Consider the following 14,255-nt stretch of genomic DNA (forward strand, 5'->3'; position numbering starts at 1 on the left):
TGGCATTATTTCACTCTGCTTTATGGCTGTGTATTGGGTTGGCCAAAAAGTTCATTTGTGAAAAACCCACACAAACATTTTGGCCAGCCCAGTATATATGTACCACATCTTCTTTATCCATTCATCTGTCGATGGACATTTAGGTTGCTTCCAAGTCTTGGCTATTGCGAACAGTTGCTATGAACACAGGGGTGCATATATATCTTTTTGAATTATAGCTTTGTCTGGATATATGCCCAGGAGTGGGATTGCAGGATCATATGGTAGTTCTATTTTCAGTTTTCTGAGGAACCTCCATACTGTTTCCCATAGTGGCTGCACCAACTTACTTACATTTCCACCAACAGTGTAGGAGGGGAACCCACTTTTTTAGTAAGGCCTCTTAAGGTACCAGTGCACATCAGAACATATTTTGGGCGGTGCTGCTTCAGGGAATTCCCACAGTAAAGGGTTAATGTTTCATCATCTCGTCTTTTTAAACTCCTCTAAAATCTATCCTCCTTCAAATGGCCATTAACAACTTTATATTTAAGTTAATTGTGTCAGTTCTCATTGCATGTTGTTTATAAGCATGGTTTTATTATTAAAGTGAGATGGGATAAAAATAAGATTTTTGTAATGAGAACATTTTATTTTAATTTTCACCATTTATATACAAACACAAGATAAGAAAACACATCACAAAACTAACATTTTATAGTTAATATTTATAGGTGCATAGTTTCATGCTCACGTATTTAAGTATTGTATGTATTAAATTTCACAATACATCAATATATTTAGAATCATTAAAAGACACCTTAAAATCTTATAATACATGCTAGTAAATCACTCACAATTTTTCAACATCAGCAACAAAAAATTAGTGAAGATTTAGAAATAAGTGGTAGTCACTTAGGTGTTTTTAATTTAATTTAACATTTTAGATTTGAAGCCACAATATCCACAGCACACAGAGACCCTGCTATCATATATTAGGTGAGAGGGAAGCACCGAAATGCTGAGGAGTTGGGGCAGGTACAGATACTCCAATCACTGCTGATGGAAGACTTCGAAACACACTGAAAACTTTGAGAAAATGTCATGACGGGGCACGTTGGAACTGAGCACTTGTACAGGGTGAAACATCTGTCAGCATATCTCAGGAAACTGGGAGCAAAGATACTTCTTAGGCTTCAGGTTCGTAGTCCTGATACCCTTCCTAATAACAGGAAAATCGGAAAGACAACACGAAGTTTTAGTGTAAGTGACCAGTAATCAGAGCTTTAGGGCAAATGAGATGGGACATGGCTTGCCACTTTGAATAAAGGTTATAGTCTTAACAGTTCTGGAACTATTCTGCTATATCCAGTATAATTTTCTTTCTTTTTAATAGTTTTGTCTTCCTGTCAAATATAAAAGTGAATTATTATTCTTGTGGTCAGCGTTAGGGTGTCTGAATTCTACTTCCACATGCGCCATTTAATAATCATATGACCTAGTCCTGTAGGACACAGTAGCCGGTCTATCTTATCTGGCTCTCATTTTCTTCAACTAAAGTGTTTGTTAGTTTCTTTCTAAGAAATCACCTGATTGATTTGGTTCTACAACATTTAAGGGCAAGTCACATTTTCTCTCCTTTTACTTTCCCAGTTGGGAATATCATCTTCATCTGTGGCTTCAATTATTACTATTTCAAAGCTCCTCCTCTCCCTCTATAATACTTGGATAACATATACAATAAAAATATTGATGGTCTTAACCAAAGTGGCCAGATTAGTCCTCCTAAAAAACAACTCTAATAATATCAGAATCCTGCTTAAAAACATATTTTCAATAACTCAAGCTGCTTTCTGAATGAAGTACAAACTTAAATGGCCAGGTTTTTCCAGTACTTTACTTTACAATTTGTCTTTGACCCATCTCTGCAGCCTTCATCTGTCACTATTCTCAAAGCTTGAACCACATTAAATTACTCACTGTGCCTCAGACATATCCCCATGCACTCTCAGACATGCATGCCTTGGAGTTTTCCTTGTGTTAGAATGTCCTCCCTTCATTTTGGCCTATCATATCTCCCACCCCTTCCCACGCAGATCACTACCACCTCTGCTATAAAACTTCTCCTGATTGACCTAAAGAAATCTTGTAAAATGTTAACCTTTTTTGTGCATCGTGTATATTTTTGCCCCTGTGATGCCTGGTGCATAAAAGGCAGTCAATAATGTTTGTTAAGGGTATCATGATGAATAAATGAAGGGATACACTTGTATTTGTTTTTCAAACCTACTAGAGTGTAAACTCCTTGCATCCTGGTACTAGCAATTATTCTTCCTGTATTTCTATAGTGTTTATTAGCATTGTGCCATGTATAAAAAGACCCCCAAATATTGGTAAAATTAATTAGGCAAATAATTTAAGCTCAATTTCTGCAAATGGAATGATTATCAATATGCCTTTTAATAATGCCATGAAGAAGAAGAATAACCTAACTACAACACACTTTAACTCAATTTTTAATGGCGATGTCTGGTTTTGATATCAGGGTAATATTGTTCTCATAGAATTGGTTAGGGAGTGCTCCCTCTTCTATTTTTTGGATGATAAATTAATTGGCATTATTTGTAATTAGTGGTATTTCTTCTTCTTTAAATGTTTGGGAAAATTCACCAGTGAAGCCATCTGGTCCTGGAATTCTCTCCCTGGCTGGGTTTTTTAATAATTCATTCTTTTTTAATTAGAAATCTATTCAGATTTTCTATTTCTTCCTGAGTCAGTTTCATTCATCTAAAAGTATTTTCTAATTTCTCTTGTGATACCTTTTCTATTAAAGAAACTTGCTTTCAAATTAAATTATGCTGTTTAAAATGCTAGACTGAAATGTATCCATTATTGCAAACTATGCATTTATCATATTTCTACTCTCTAATTTTTTTGAGTAACTTTTATTTTACTATGCAAACATCTCACTAGAAATGTATGGCAAATAATAATTCCTACTTTTGGCATTTAGTTGATTTCTCTAACTTTCCATTTTGGCATTTGTTTTAGAAGGTAAAGTTTCTAGTAAAATAATTCTTCAATGTAGGGGCCAGCAATCTCTTTCTGTAAAAGGCCAGGCTGTAAGTATTTTAGGCTGTGTGGGCCACATACCGTCTCTATCCGTGCTGTTGCCTTTTTTTTTTTTTTTTTTTTTAACTCTTTACAAACGTAAAAACCATTCATAGCTTGAAAGCTGTCCACACAATACATGTCCTGGATTTGGCTAACTTGTGCATCTAGAGAGTAAGTCATTCTCTTTAAGGACAAACATAAGGGAAGTCTGACAGTGACAGATTTGGGGTACTGATTATGGGACCCAACTCGAACTCTTAAACTTTATTTTCGGAGTTGCATGTGTATAAACTCTTACCTCTGAAGGCATCTCATAAGCCTCATTGTCAGGATCTACAGGTGTATCTTCCAGAATTCCTTCCTGGGAGGCTCCTTCACTCTGGAATTTAAATGAAAAGCATTCAAAGACTTTGAGGAGGTACCATTATTCACTTTTAAAAATCACAATCATATTTTGAAAAAAATCTTATATACAGTACTGGAAGGGATGTAATAAAAATGGCACTCCTTAGTATCACTGCTAGCACTCTATACAGTGCCTTTGGTAAAACATCGAGGCAACAGGTGTTATTAACGCTAAAAATGTACAATTTTTTGGCCAAGTAATGCACCATTCGGGAAACAGTCCAAAGCTAGAGAACAAAGGTGTTTCTCACAGGATCAATGACAGAAGTAAAAATTGTTAACCTAAATACTCAATGGATGATGAAGAATTAGGAAGATTATCATTCAACAATTCAATAGATTATTATGAAAACATCTATTACTATGACATAAAAATTATTATATAAAAAATAAGAACTTCTTTATGATACAATGTTTAGCAGTATATAAATGTTGTATATATTATGGATACAGCCTAGGTAGAATTCAGATACAAAGGTGAAACAGATTGGAGGAAGGCACAAGTACTTTTTGTTCAGTAGCTATGCATGTTTTTACCTTTTTGTAAGTTTTTAACTTATATAACCATTTATAATGTAAAAGCATACATATTTTATACTTTATTTCTAATAACGGCAAAGAAACAAATTTAAAAAACAAATTTCAAGACTGAAACCATACATATTTGGCAGAAGAAAAATCAACTATTTGGTCAGTTTTCCAATTCTCTCTCCTTAGGATACCACAAATTCAACCTCTTGTGGTCATGGTTTTATTAGTGTTCTTCATTAAATACCTTTTGTTGCTTTGCATTTATTCCAGAAAAGGAACTGTAAAAAGAAGTGACTGAAAATTAAAAGAGCAGGGAGGCAATATGAGCCTATATGAACCTGCTCAAAGATATCAAATAGTCCCTCAGTCAATGTGGCTTCTGGTTAAAAACTATGCCTGATGTAAATAACATCTCCCCATGCCTTCATCTTGAAAATACTTACTTACAGGTAGGGAAAGGGATAAGGAAATGGATGACGGTGAGAAAACGTCAAACTAAAGCTCATTCTTACATTAGCTGGGCAGAGAAGCTTATAGATCATCCACCTCTGCCTAACTCCTGTTTTATAAATTTTAAAAGCCCAAGTTATTTATAAATTAAATAAGATATAAACCATCCCCAAAATACCTTACTTCTAAACATGGAGTAAAGTTACTGTTTTCAGTGTTTCACCTCTTGGTTCAAGTCAAGAACATAGGTTCTGCTGATTAGTGGTTAGACACTAGGGCTGTAATATCACAAGACTTGAGTTCAGAGCCTAGCTTCTACAGATTCTAGATCTTTTGTGATGTTGAACAAGTTTCTTAAGCTTTCTCTAAGCATCAAATAGCCTTAGTGATAAAATGGGGCAGCAATACCTTTTTTAAATTGGGAGGAGCCAATGACATCATTAGTCCTCTCATTAGTATTTAGATAACTTTTAGTGATAGTCAAGTATGAGGAAAATAAGGTAAATTTCCTGTTTCTCTGCATTTTAAGCTTTTAGGGATTTATTTTTCTAACCTAATTTGTTAAAAGATTTTGATATAGACTGGACAAGTAAATATGCAGAACTGACTTGCTTTCTATCACAAATGAGGTGCTAATTATACAACTAAGACTGGTGAATGTTATTGGATATGTGTGTGTTTGTGTATTTGGGTGTGTCTGTTGCATTCTTCAAAGGTCATCCAAGTAATGGTCAATGTTGCTGGTGAATTCTTTGGCTAGATTGATCATGTATTGGGATCAAGTGAAATCCATCCCTATTAATTTTAAACAATGACTTACTTAGGTTGCAAGTACATAATAACTGCTATTTTTAAAAGTATATGTATTTCTGAGCATGTATTTACCTAATCTTTAAAACCATACTCCAAATATCTACAGTTTATAAAGTAAAATATGTATCACTTGTGGGTAAGGATTTGAGAAGCCACAGAGGAAATGCTAATATAATATTTAAAAAGAAGTCAAATAAGTGATGAGACAGAAAGTCAGCTACAAAAGTAAAGACACATAAATAAATGGGAAAAAGAGGAAACAAGTGAAATATAAATACCAGGATGGTCAATAAGTATCAACATGTCACAAGAAGACGCCTATACTTTCAGGTATCTTTACTCACTAAAGGAATGAATATGTGTTGCTTTCACAAGTTTGCTAGACTTTGTGTTGTTCTCTGGTCAATGAGATTATTGATTTCATTAAGATAAAAATACATTAATATTAATAAACTATCATTAAGGTTTAAACTGTATTATATGAAGTGGAAACAGCTCATAGACCTCCCATGAGGCAGGCTATCCTTAGCCACATCTTGCCAAGGAAATTTGGCTTTAGAGGTTTAGTAATTTGCTCAAACTAGCAGAGGTGACTCCAGACTCTGCCCTTAACCACTATCCTGAGCTTCTTCCCCGGAAGAATTTTGGCATTCAAAATGTTTTCTTTAACTATCTATAGATTTCAGAAACTGAGAAATAGGACATTCTCTCACGTCCCTGACTATGCCTTGCCTATTCCTTTAAGACCCAGTTGAGAGTCTATTCCTACTAAACAAAATTATCTTATAATTTGATTGCTGAAACCCATCAAAGAAGTTTATTCAGAAGCACTGTATGCTCTGTTGGGCCATTATACCTTTCATACTATCAAAGTTTACCCAGAAGGAAAAAACAAACAAAAAGCATTAGTTAAAGCACAAGTGAGAATTGCCTTTGTTTATCAAAACACTGATGAATTCTCTAGTGTGTAGAAAGAAACCACCCCAAGGGCATGGCTAGAGAAACCAGTGAGGATTAAGGAAATAGTGGGGATGAAGTTGCAGAATAAAAGATAATTACTCAAAATCCTTTAAGAACAGGGGTGTATGATATTCAATTTCCTATTTTTCTATCCAGTCTTGTGCTGCAATATAATTTCACCATCCTACCATATCCTTCACACATAGCCTGTCGGCCCTAAATATTCACTAAAGTGCTACCCAGTGGTCAGAATAGGACGCTGCAGTATGAGGAAAGCACAGCATAGGTAGGAGATGGATTATATAATGGAAACAAGAAATCAGAACCAGAACTGACCAGGAAAAATGTAATCACAGGAAAACCATCAAACATGTATCTTGCCTTTCCTATACAAACTGTACCTTAGCACATCATTGGATGCAATCAGCAAATTTTGGACTGTGGGAAATGATACAGGGCAAATAACTACTTTAACAAGTAAACTGCAAGAAAAACAAAAGTTTGGGGAAACATATAGATTAAAGTGGACTTCAGAGAGCATTAGAAAATTACAACTTAAGAACCTTATTTCACTCTTATTTGGAATCCTGTTTTGAGAAAAGAGAAACAAATATGAGATGGGGGAACTTAAACACTGACTGGATATTTAATTAAAGAGTTACTGTTTACTTTTAAAATGTGATATTATATTTGGGTTTTACTTAAAGTCCATAAATTAAAAAAAATAATCAAATGTTTTTAGATCAAATAAGATATCTAGGTATTGCTTTGAAATTATCCAGGTTTGGGTTGGGAGAAGTGAATAGGCTGTAGAAGAAACAGGAGTCTATGTGGTGGTGACCGGTTGCATTTGAAGGGGAGCATAGTATGCACCCTAAAATGTGGCAGGTAGATTAATGTGAACTGAAGGCAATTGAGGCCCAGCAGACTCAGGAAGAGCTTTTTACATCCTCCATAACTGCCTAAAAGAACGCAGATTAGAGGCCTGTACCAGAAAGAGAGCTTTCACCAGAGAGAACTTTTTGTTTATCTGAAAGCATCATCTACGTGGCAGGGAAAACATCTGATTACCAAAGATCTGCTCTTCTCATCTTCCTGTAATCGTCCTCCTCCCCTTTGAAGCTCTGGCCCCTATCGCATTCTTTAGCTCAGGGTAGTATATAAACCTCAATTGCCCGACTGCCTTTGAGTTCCATATCTTTGTGGGGCTCTCATACATATGAAATTAAATTTGTTTTTCTCCTGTTAACCTGTCTTATGTCAATTTAGTTACGAGACCAACCAAAGAACCTATAAGGAATGAAGGGAAAATTTTTCCTCCCCAATAGTTTGGTGCCGAATTTGGGGCTCTCCTTTGGCTGGACATTGCTTGTTCTGGGGTTGCTGCAGCTGAGAGATCCCGGAAGCTCTGGTAGAAGGTAAGAATCTTAACCACATCAGTCTCCTGGATCTCTGCCTGCGGGATGTGGTGGAAGCAAGAGCGGGGAGAATCCTTTTCCTTCTTCTAGATTTAGATTAGCAGGAGACATCATTTGTGTGAGTCAGTTCCTTTGGTATAGTGACTCTGGTAAAGATTTGTTGTGAGTATTCTGGTTTTCTATTGATTCCTTTCCTCCTAGGTCACTGTTTTCTTTTGTCTTTTGTGTTGTTTGTCATAAGGAGGAAAATCATAGGGTTGAATACAGGCATAGGTCCTATAAGCTTGTTGTTTGAGCTAGCCTTACAGACTGGTGAGTTCATGATTCTCACCAGACTGGCATCTCTTTAGACAAGCTTTGCTGTGGTTCCCCTATAGTAAAGACAACAACAACAACAGAGATGAAGTATTCTTTTTGTCTTGTTCAGCCCCATCTGCCTGTTTTAACTTCCCTTTCCTGTTAAGATCTGCAGAAAGCACTCTGTCCAGATCACCAGGCCCAGGGTGTAAAGATTACTTGTGTAACTCATGAAAGCCAGGAGGTGAATTTAGCAGAATCACTTGGGATGGGTGGTAGGGCTGGCTTCACTGCCCCTTACAACTCCTTCTACTTTTCCATCTACTTTTCTGATTACAAGGCCCTGTAATCAGGTTCTGCCAGCTTCAGGCTTTCCTATGCAATGTCCCTTGCAAATGTTTTCTGGACCCCCAACGCAAGAATTCATGTCTATGGATGGCGGTAGTTCTATTAAATTACAAAACCCTTTTACCTCTACTTTCAGTTCCTACCAAATTTAGGGAGGAGTTAAAAAGATTAATGTACATTCACAATCCCACTTACAGCTGCCAAGGTGTGTTTTTCCCCCTCCATAAAAATTATTTTGGTTTATATATAATAAAATTATGTTGTAGTTAACAGACAAAACAGACAGCTCCTGGCGGTGGCGGGGAACTCTCACAGAAGAAACAGATGACCCAGGCCCTCCTATAAATGATCAGGAAATGGATCAGCTTGAGGCCAATATTCAGGGGCTAATAGAAGCAACAGTAGAGGTTTTTTCCTCCTGAAGTGAACTGGTCCAAGACTGAATTGTACATTCAGGAAAAGGAAAACATTTGAAGGCCTTTGTTAAAGACTTTATCCAGACTTTTAAAAGGCATACTGCATTAAACCCTGAAGCTCCAGAACATAGAAATCTTTTGATTTCCATCTTCTCTGGAAATCTCTCTGATATAAGGAAGCAAATTAAAGATAATGTAGTTGGATGGGTGGCCCAGCCCCTTGATATTATTCAGGCTGCAACCCAATCTTTGAGGAATTAAAATCAACTGTCCTTATCTTGCAAACCTTTGCAAAACCAGAAATGCAGCTCTAGAAACAATTCAAAACACACCTATCTTTACCAACCCCCAAGCCTCCCCTATTCATCTCAAAATGCTTGCACATATTGTAAAAAATCAGGACATTGGAACAGAAGTGTTCTATAAAGAAGGAAAATAGTAATTACCCTAGACTTCTGATAATTATAGAGAAACATATTCCAAAACTCCTTGGAGACAACTCACATTCTTTCTTTGTCCCTTGAAGATGTAAATCTTCCATGTCTTTGAAATGTAAACACCCCAAGGAGATAACTAATACACAGCCCATAATCCTCTGAGACTGAAGTAAACAAAAGGGGGGGCTGGGGGGAGAGGCTTTTTAAAATAAAACACAAACTGCTATAAAATTTCCCTTGCTGAAAATTTAATCCACAGCTTCCATAAGATTACTTATTTCGGACAAATAAAAGTCCTTGCCACAAAAATTAAAGCATTTTACTAGCCATTTGAGTGGTAACCTTCACTTGTTCCATCTTCCAGAAACACACTTTGGATTTAACTGTTATTTACGAACTAATGAGTTTTGAACTGTTGTACCTGATTCTTGGCTAAAATTTAGGGTCCCTGTTTGTATCTGTGTGTTTATATGTGTCTATGGATGTATGTTATGTATATGTGATATATTTCTACCTCTGGATGGTATTGCCAAAATTAGTTTGCCAAAAAAAAAAAAAAAAAAAAAAATTAACTGACTTTGTTTAACTGGCTTAAAGAAAAACATGCACTTATCAATTTAAATATTTTTAAACAAACAATCTGAAATATAATAGACACTAACCCAAATGCTTTTCAAGTTCATGTGGTCTGGGACAATCTTAGGTAAATAAAAGCTAGTTTAAGTTTGTTGGTTTAATTAAAATAGGCACGTCTTTAGAGTTTTCAGCATTAAATATAATATTCTACCTAGGTTTACTAAAAGTCAAATAAGCTCATGTTGTCTCTGTTACAGAATTTGTCAGAAAGAAGAATAACCTAAGATGATGGCTAGTTGCTTTAATGTCTCATGAAATTTTATGAGTAATCTAAATATGATGGTTAAGAACAAGTGAATTAAATAATTTTAGGGGAGATAAAAATTTTAAGTGAACTTTTCAAAAATAATTATGGTTTATGATATGTCTACTTAAATAGTTTTCTAAATCTCTTTGGTAATTTAGAGTTTTGCTATGTCAAGTTAAATGATGGAAATTCATTGAGGTCATTTCCAAATAAGATAAAATACAGAACATAGGTTTATCCACTTTTGGCTTCTTATTACAGAGAAACTAAAGATATTTGGATCTGTCAGTAAAATGTCTTGTGTCACATTAAAAAAAAAAACTGTACTATGAGAAAGAATATACTTCTAGAAATTATGAAATGTACTCCTAAATTTGCCAGTCTATGGAATGATAGTATGACAGTTCACAATTGCTTACTTAGTTTTCACTAGATATTAAAGTTTCCAAGAGTTAAGAATTCTAATTAATATACGTAATTGAAACTACTAGAAATAAAAGAAAAAAACTCTGTATGCAAGGGAATAAGATGTGTTTTTGGCTAAGAAAAGGCATGAGGTATGGAGATATGTTTTTGTTAAGAGAAAAAGACTAATTTTGTCCTAAAATAAAGTAACTAATTATTTCAGAATGAGAAAGCAGAAAATAAAAGACAAACTAAGTGGATATACAAAGTTGGGGAGAAAGGGAGGGAGGGAAGGAGAGGAAAAGAGAATTTTGCCTTGTGTAGTCAAACTGGCTAAAATTGAATGAATTTATTATAAATATTTAAATAATAAGCTTTAATAACAATAGTATACTTATATTTGTATAAAACTAAAACTTAATTTTCTTTCATCTGCTAAAAGAACAAGATTTTCTTAGACTAGTCTGCTCTTCATAAGATTGTGAAAGGTTAAAGATTCTGTATTTTATCAAAATAATTTATTGTGTTTCATGTTCTCTTTATCAAGTCTTTGATTACTTAAGAAAACTGAGTCTTCTCTATTAAAAGAACTCATTTTTTTTTTAACAATTATATAACTTTCTATATCTGCCTGCAAAGTATTTTGTTGTCACTTTGGTTAAATGGATGACTAAATATTGTACCACAATGACCTATGATCCTATGTGAATCCCCCAAATCAAATTCTAAATGAAATCTTTTTGTCTTTGAAATAATTGGGATTTTCAAGAGGGTCCCTGGAACATCCCAAAAGATTGGTTCTCTCACCTTATATTTAAAAAAAAAGGAGAGAGAGATGTTAAACTAGTTAAGTTTATTTGATGTTAAATTACATGGTAAGTATTGTCAGGCAAGAAGTAATACTAAACCTTCTTTATGTTGTATTTCTATGGGTGTATGTTATTAATATGTATTCCAGAAATTGTATAAAATTCCTAAAAATGATATGTATTATTTTCAGTCACAATTCCAGTTATTACTTAAAAATGTTGTATGTCACAAAAATAATCAAATTTCCTTATCAACTGCATTATAATGAACTCTCATCAAATCTTTAACTGTGACTTTTCTTTTGTCATTAACAGACAGTTACTCTTTTACGCTGATGCTTTGGAAAAGGTTTCTTGCAAAAGTGCTTCACCTTCAAGAAACTCCTGGAAAGGAATCTAACAAGTACAGGTTTTTGATAACTTTCTGATCATACCACTAAACTGGGTAAGAATTTGCATTAATCTAATGGAGAAACTGACGGCTTCATAAAACTGCTAACAAAAGATCAGTATCAGTAAGAATTAATTACATGGGAGTGAATGACTGATGAGGATGAGAACAACTTTTATGACTTTTTGTTTGAAATATTCTTGGTTCCTTGGTTTTGTTTTGCTAGATTTAAGGAAACCTTTTTCTTTCTCTCTTAAGCTGTTAGCAATTTGGTATATATACCTTTGTGAACAAAGATACAACAATTACTTTTTCTCACTATCTGATCCCTCCAGAATTTGGAGACTCTTAGTGAGTATTCTTATTTTCATGGCATTACAATTATTTGCATAAGTTCAATAGGAATCTGTCCTCATAACATGACACAATTGGAAACATTGGTTATACACCAAGGCTTTGACTGGAATGTCATATTTGAGAATGTGCACAGAGTCAGATATGACCAGACAGGTTTAAGGAACTAAGGTTGACTTTATGGAGCCAATAATAACCCCTTGAAAAACCAGCCTGGTAACCTCCTTACAGGGTTCCTGGCAGCCTTATCAGATGAGTAAGGAAAGTCACTTCCTGGCAGGTGCAGGAACCTCAAGATATCTTGGGGACCTCAAGAGGAGAAGAATTACCCCAAATATATAGGTATTGCAGGCAAAGTCTGATGGTAAGTCCTTGGCTTGGCTGCCTAGCCTCCAGAGGCGTTTAAAAGGTAAATCTGAGATTCCTTATGAAAGGTTCCAACAAAGCAGATTTAAAAGAGCCTATATGGTCAGCCACTATTCTTGTTGCACTTATGTAAATAATAAGGCCAAGTTTGTTGAAACTAGACTTAATTTGCAGAGACATTAGTCTTACCATGGTTATCTTTGGTAGAAATGAAGCTAACTGTAGAGAGAAAAATCATGTCTCAGTAATATACCTTTGTGGATATCATATTCTAGTGCTATTAACTGTCTTTGAGGTTTTGTTTTCTACCTGTTAACTGGACTGGATCTTGAATTCTTCTAGTTTCCTTCAATAGTTGGCTAAAACTCTCCAAGCTAACATTTCCAACTTTTACCCACTTTTTGACTTGGAATCACTATGAACAAAAACTGCTCTCTTCCTGAAGCTCTGCAAACTAAATGTGAACAACTTGATATAAACTTCCCAGAAATCATCACAGCAGCTCATGTATAGATAGTCTTTATGCCTGTTGCTGTGTGGGCCCCTCAGAAAGTTTACCTGAACACCCAATGGCATCAGAAATATTCAAACTGCAAAAGATGTTTTGGCCCTGACAGCTAGAAATCTTCTTAACTGGCTGCCCTTAGGACTCAAACTGGGTTTATAGTCTGCTCCAAACATTAACCTTTGTTTTTCTTTTGTTTCCACAGAAATGCTTTTTTATTGACTATCTAATTGCTTGCACAATATAGGCCTAACTTTGGCAGCCCACTTGCATCACTGCCTTCTGAAATGAGACAACTCTTTAACTGAATTGACCTATTCTCAGGACTCAGACACTGGTTCAGTGAGACGAGCAATCTACCAGCTCAACTTCTGGACTGTGAAACTTCCTGGAGAAGTTTTAAAGGTGGGACTGAAGAGGAGCAGAATGGGCCACCCCAAAATGTGCTACTTTGGCAGGTAGATTATTTTAAGCTGAAAGCAGTTAAGGCCCAGCAGACTCAGAGGAGCTTTCTGCCCCTGCCCTTAACTGCCTAAAACAATTTAGACAGGGAGGGGAGGAGACAAGATGGTGGAGTGGAAGGACGTGAGCTCACCCCCTCTCACAAAAACAGCAAAATCACAACTAACTGCTGAACAACCATTGACAAAAAAGACTGGAAACTACCGAAAAAGATATTCTACATCGAAAGACAAAGAAGAAGCCACAACAAGATGGTAGGAGGAGCACTTTCGTGATATAATCCAATCTCATACCTGCCAGTTGGGCGACCCACAAACTGGAAAATAATTATATCACAGAGGTTCTCCCACTGGAGTGAGAGTTCTTAGCCCCACGTCAGGCTCCCCATTCTGAGGGTCTGGAATCAGGAGGAGGAGCCCCCAGAGCATTTTGCTTTGAAGGCCAGCGTGGCTTGAGTGCAGGAGCTCCACAGAACTGGTGGAAACAGACTCCACTCTTGGAGGGTGCACACAAGGTTTCACATGCACTGGGACCCAGGGCAAAGCAGTGACTCCACAGGAGCCTGGGCCAGGCCTACCTGCGAGTCCTGGATGCTCTCCCGGGGAGATGGGGGTCAACTGTGGCTCACTGTGGGGGCAGGGACACTGGTGGTGGAGGCCCCAGAGAATGATCATTGGCGTGATCTCTCCTGGAGGTCACCATTTTGGCACCGAGACCCAGCCCCACTCAACAGTCTGCAGGCTCCAGTGCTGGGACACCTCAGGCCAAACAACTAATAGGGTGGGAACACAGCCCCACCCATCAGCAGACAGGCTGCCTAAAGTCATCCTGAGCCACAGCCACTTCTAACACACCACTTGACCCAGCCCTGCCCACCTGAGGGGCAAGACCCAGTTCCACCCACCAGTGAGC

The 14,255-nt window shown here is 36.4% G+C and overlaps 1 protein-coding gene across 5 annotated transcripts in view; it reads right to left on the bottom strand.

The window, feature by feature from the left end:
- Window positions 1-697: 697 nt before the first annotated feature.
- The window catches only part of SNCA (synuclein alpha), a 131,461-nt gene continuing 117,903 nt past the window's right edge, over window positions 698-14,255 (bottom strand). For 4 of the 5 annotated variants that reach the window (XM_068542047.1, XM_068542044.1, XM_068542045.1 and 1 more), the window contains exons 5-6: window positions 3,392-3,472; window positions 698-1,201 (exon numbers count right to left, since the gene is read on the bottom strand). In XM_068542047.1, coding sequence (XP_068398148.1) covers window positions 1,169-1,201; window positions 3,392-3,472 — 114 coding nt within the window. In that variant the 3' untranslated portion in view covers window positions 698-1,168. The remainder of the gene's footprint in view (window positions 1,202-3,391; window positions 3,473-14,255) is intronic. The other variant, XM_068542042.1, reaches the window with a different exon arrangement.

This window comes from Eschrichtius robustus, chromosome 4 (genome assembly GCF_028021215.1).
Source record: "Eschrichtius robustus isolate mEscRob2 chromosome 4, mEscRob2.pri, whole genome shotgun sequence".
Classification (NCBI taxonomy): domain Eukaryota; kingdom Metazoa; phylum Chordata; class Mammalia; order Artiodactyla; family Eschrichtiidae; genus Eschrichtius; species Eschrichtius robustus.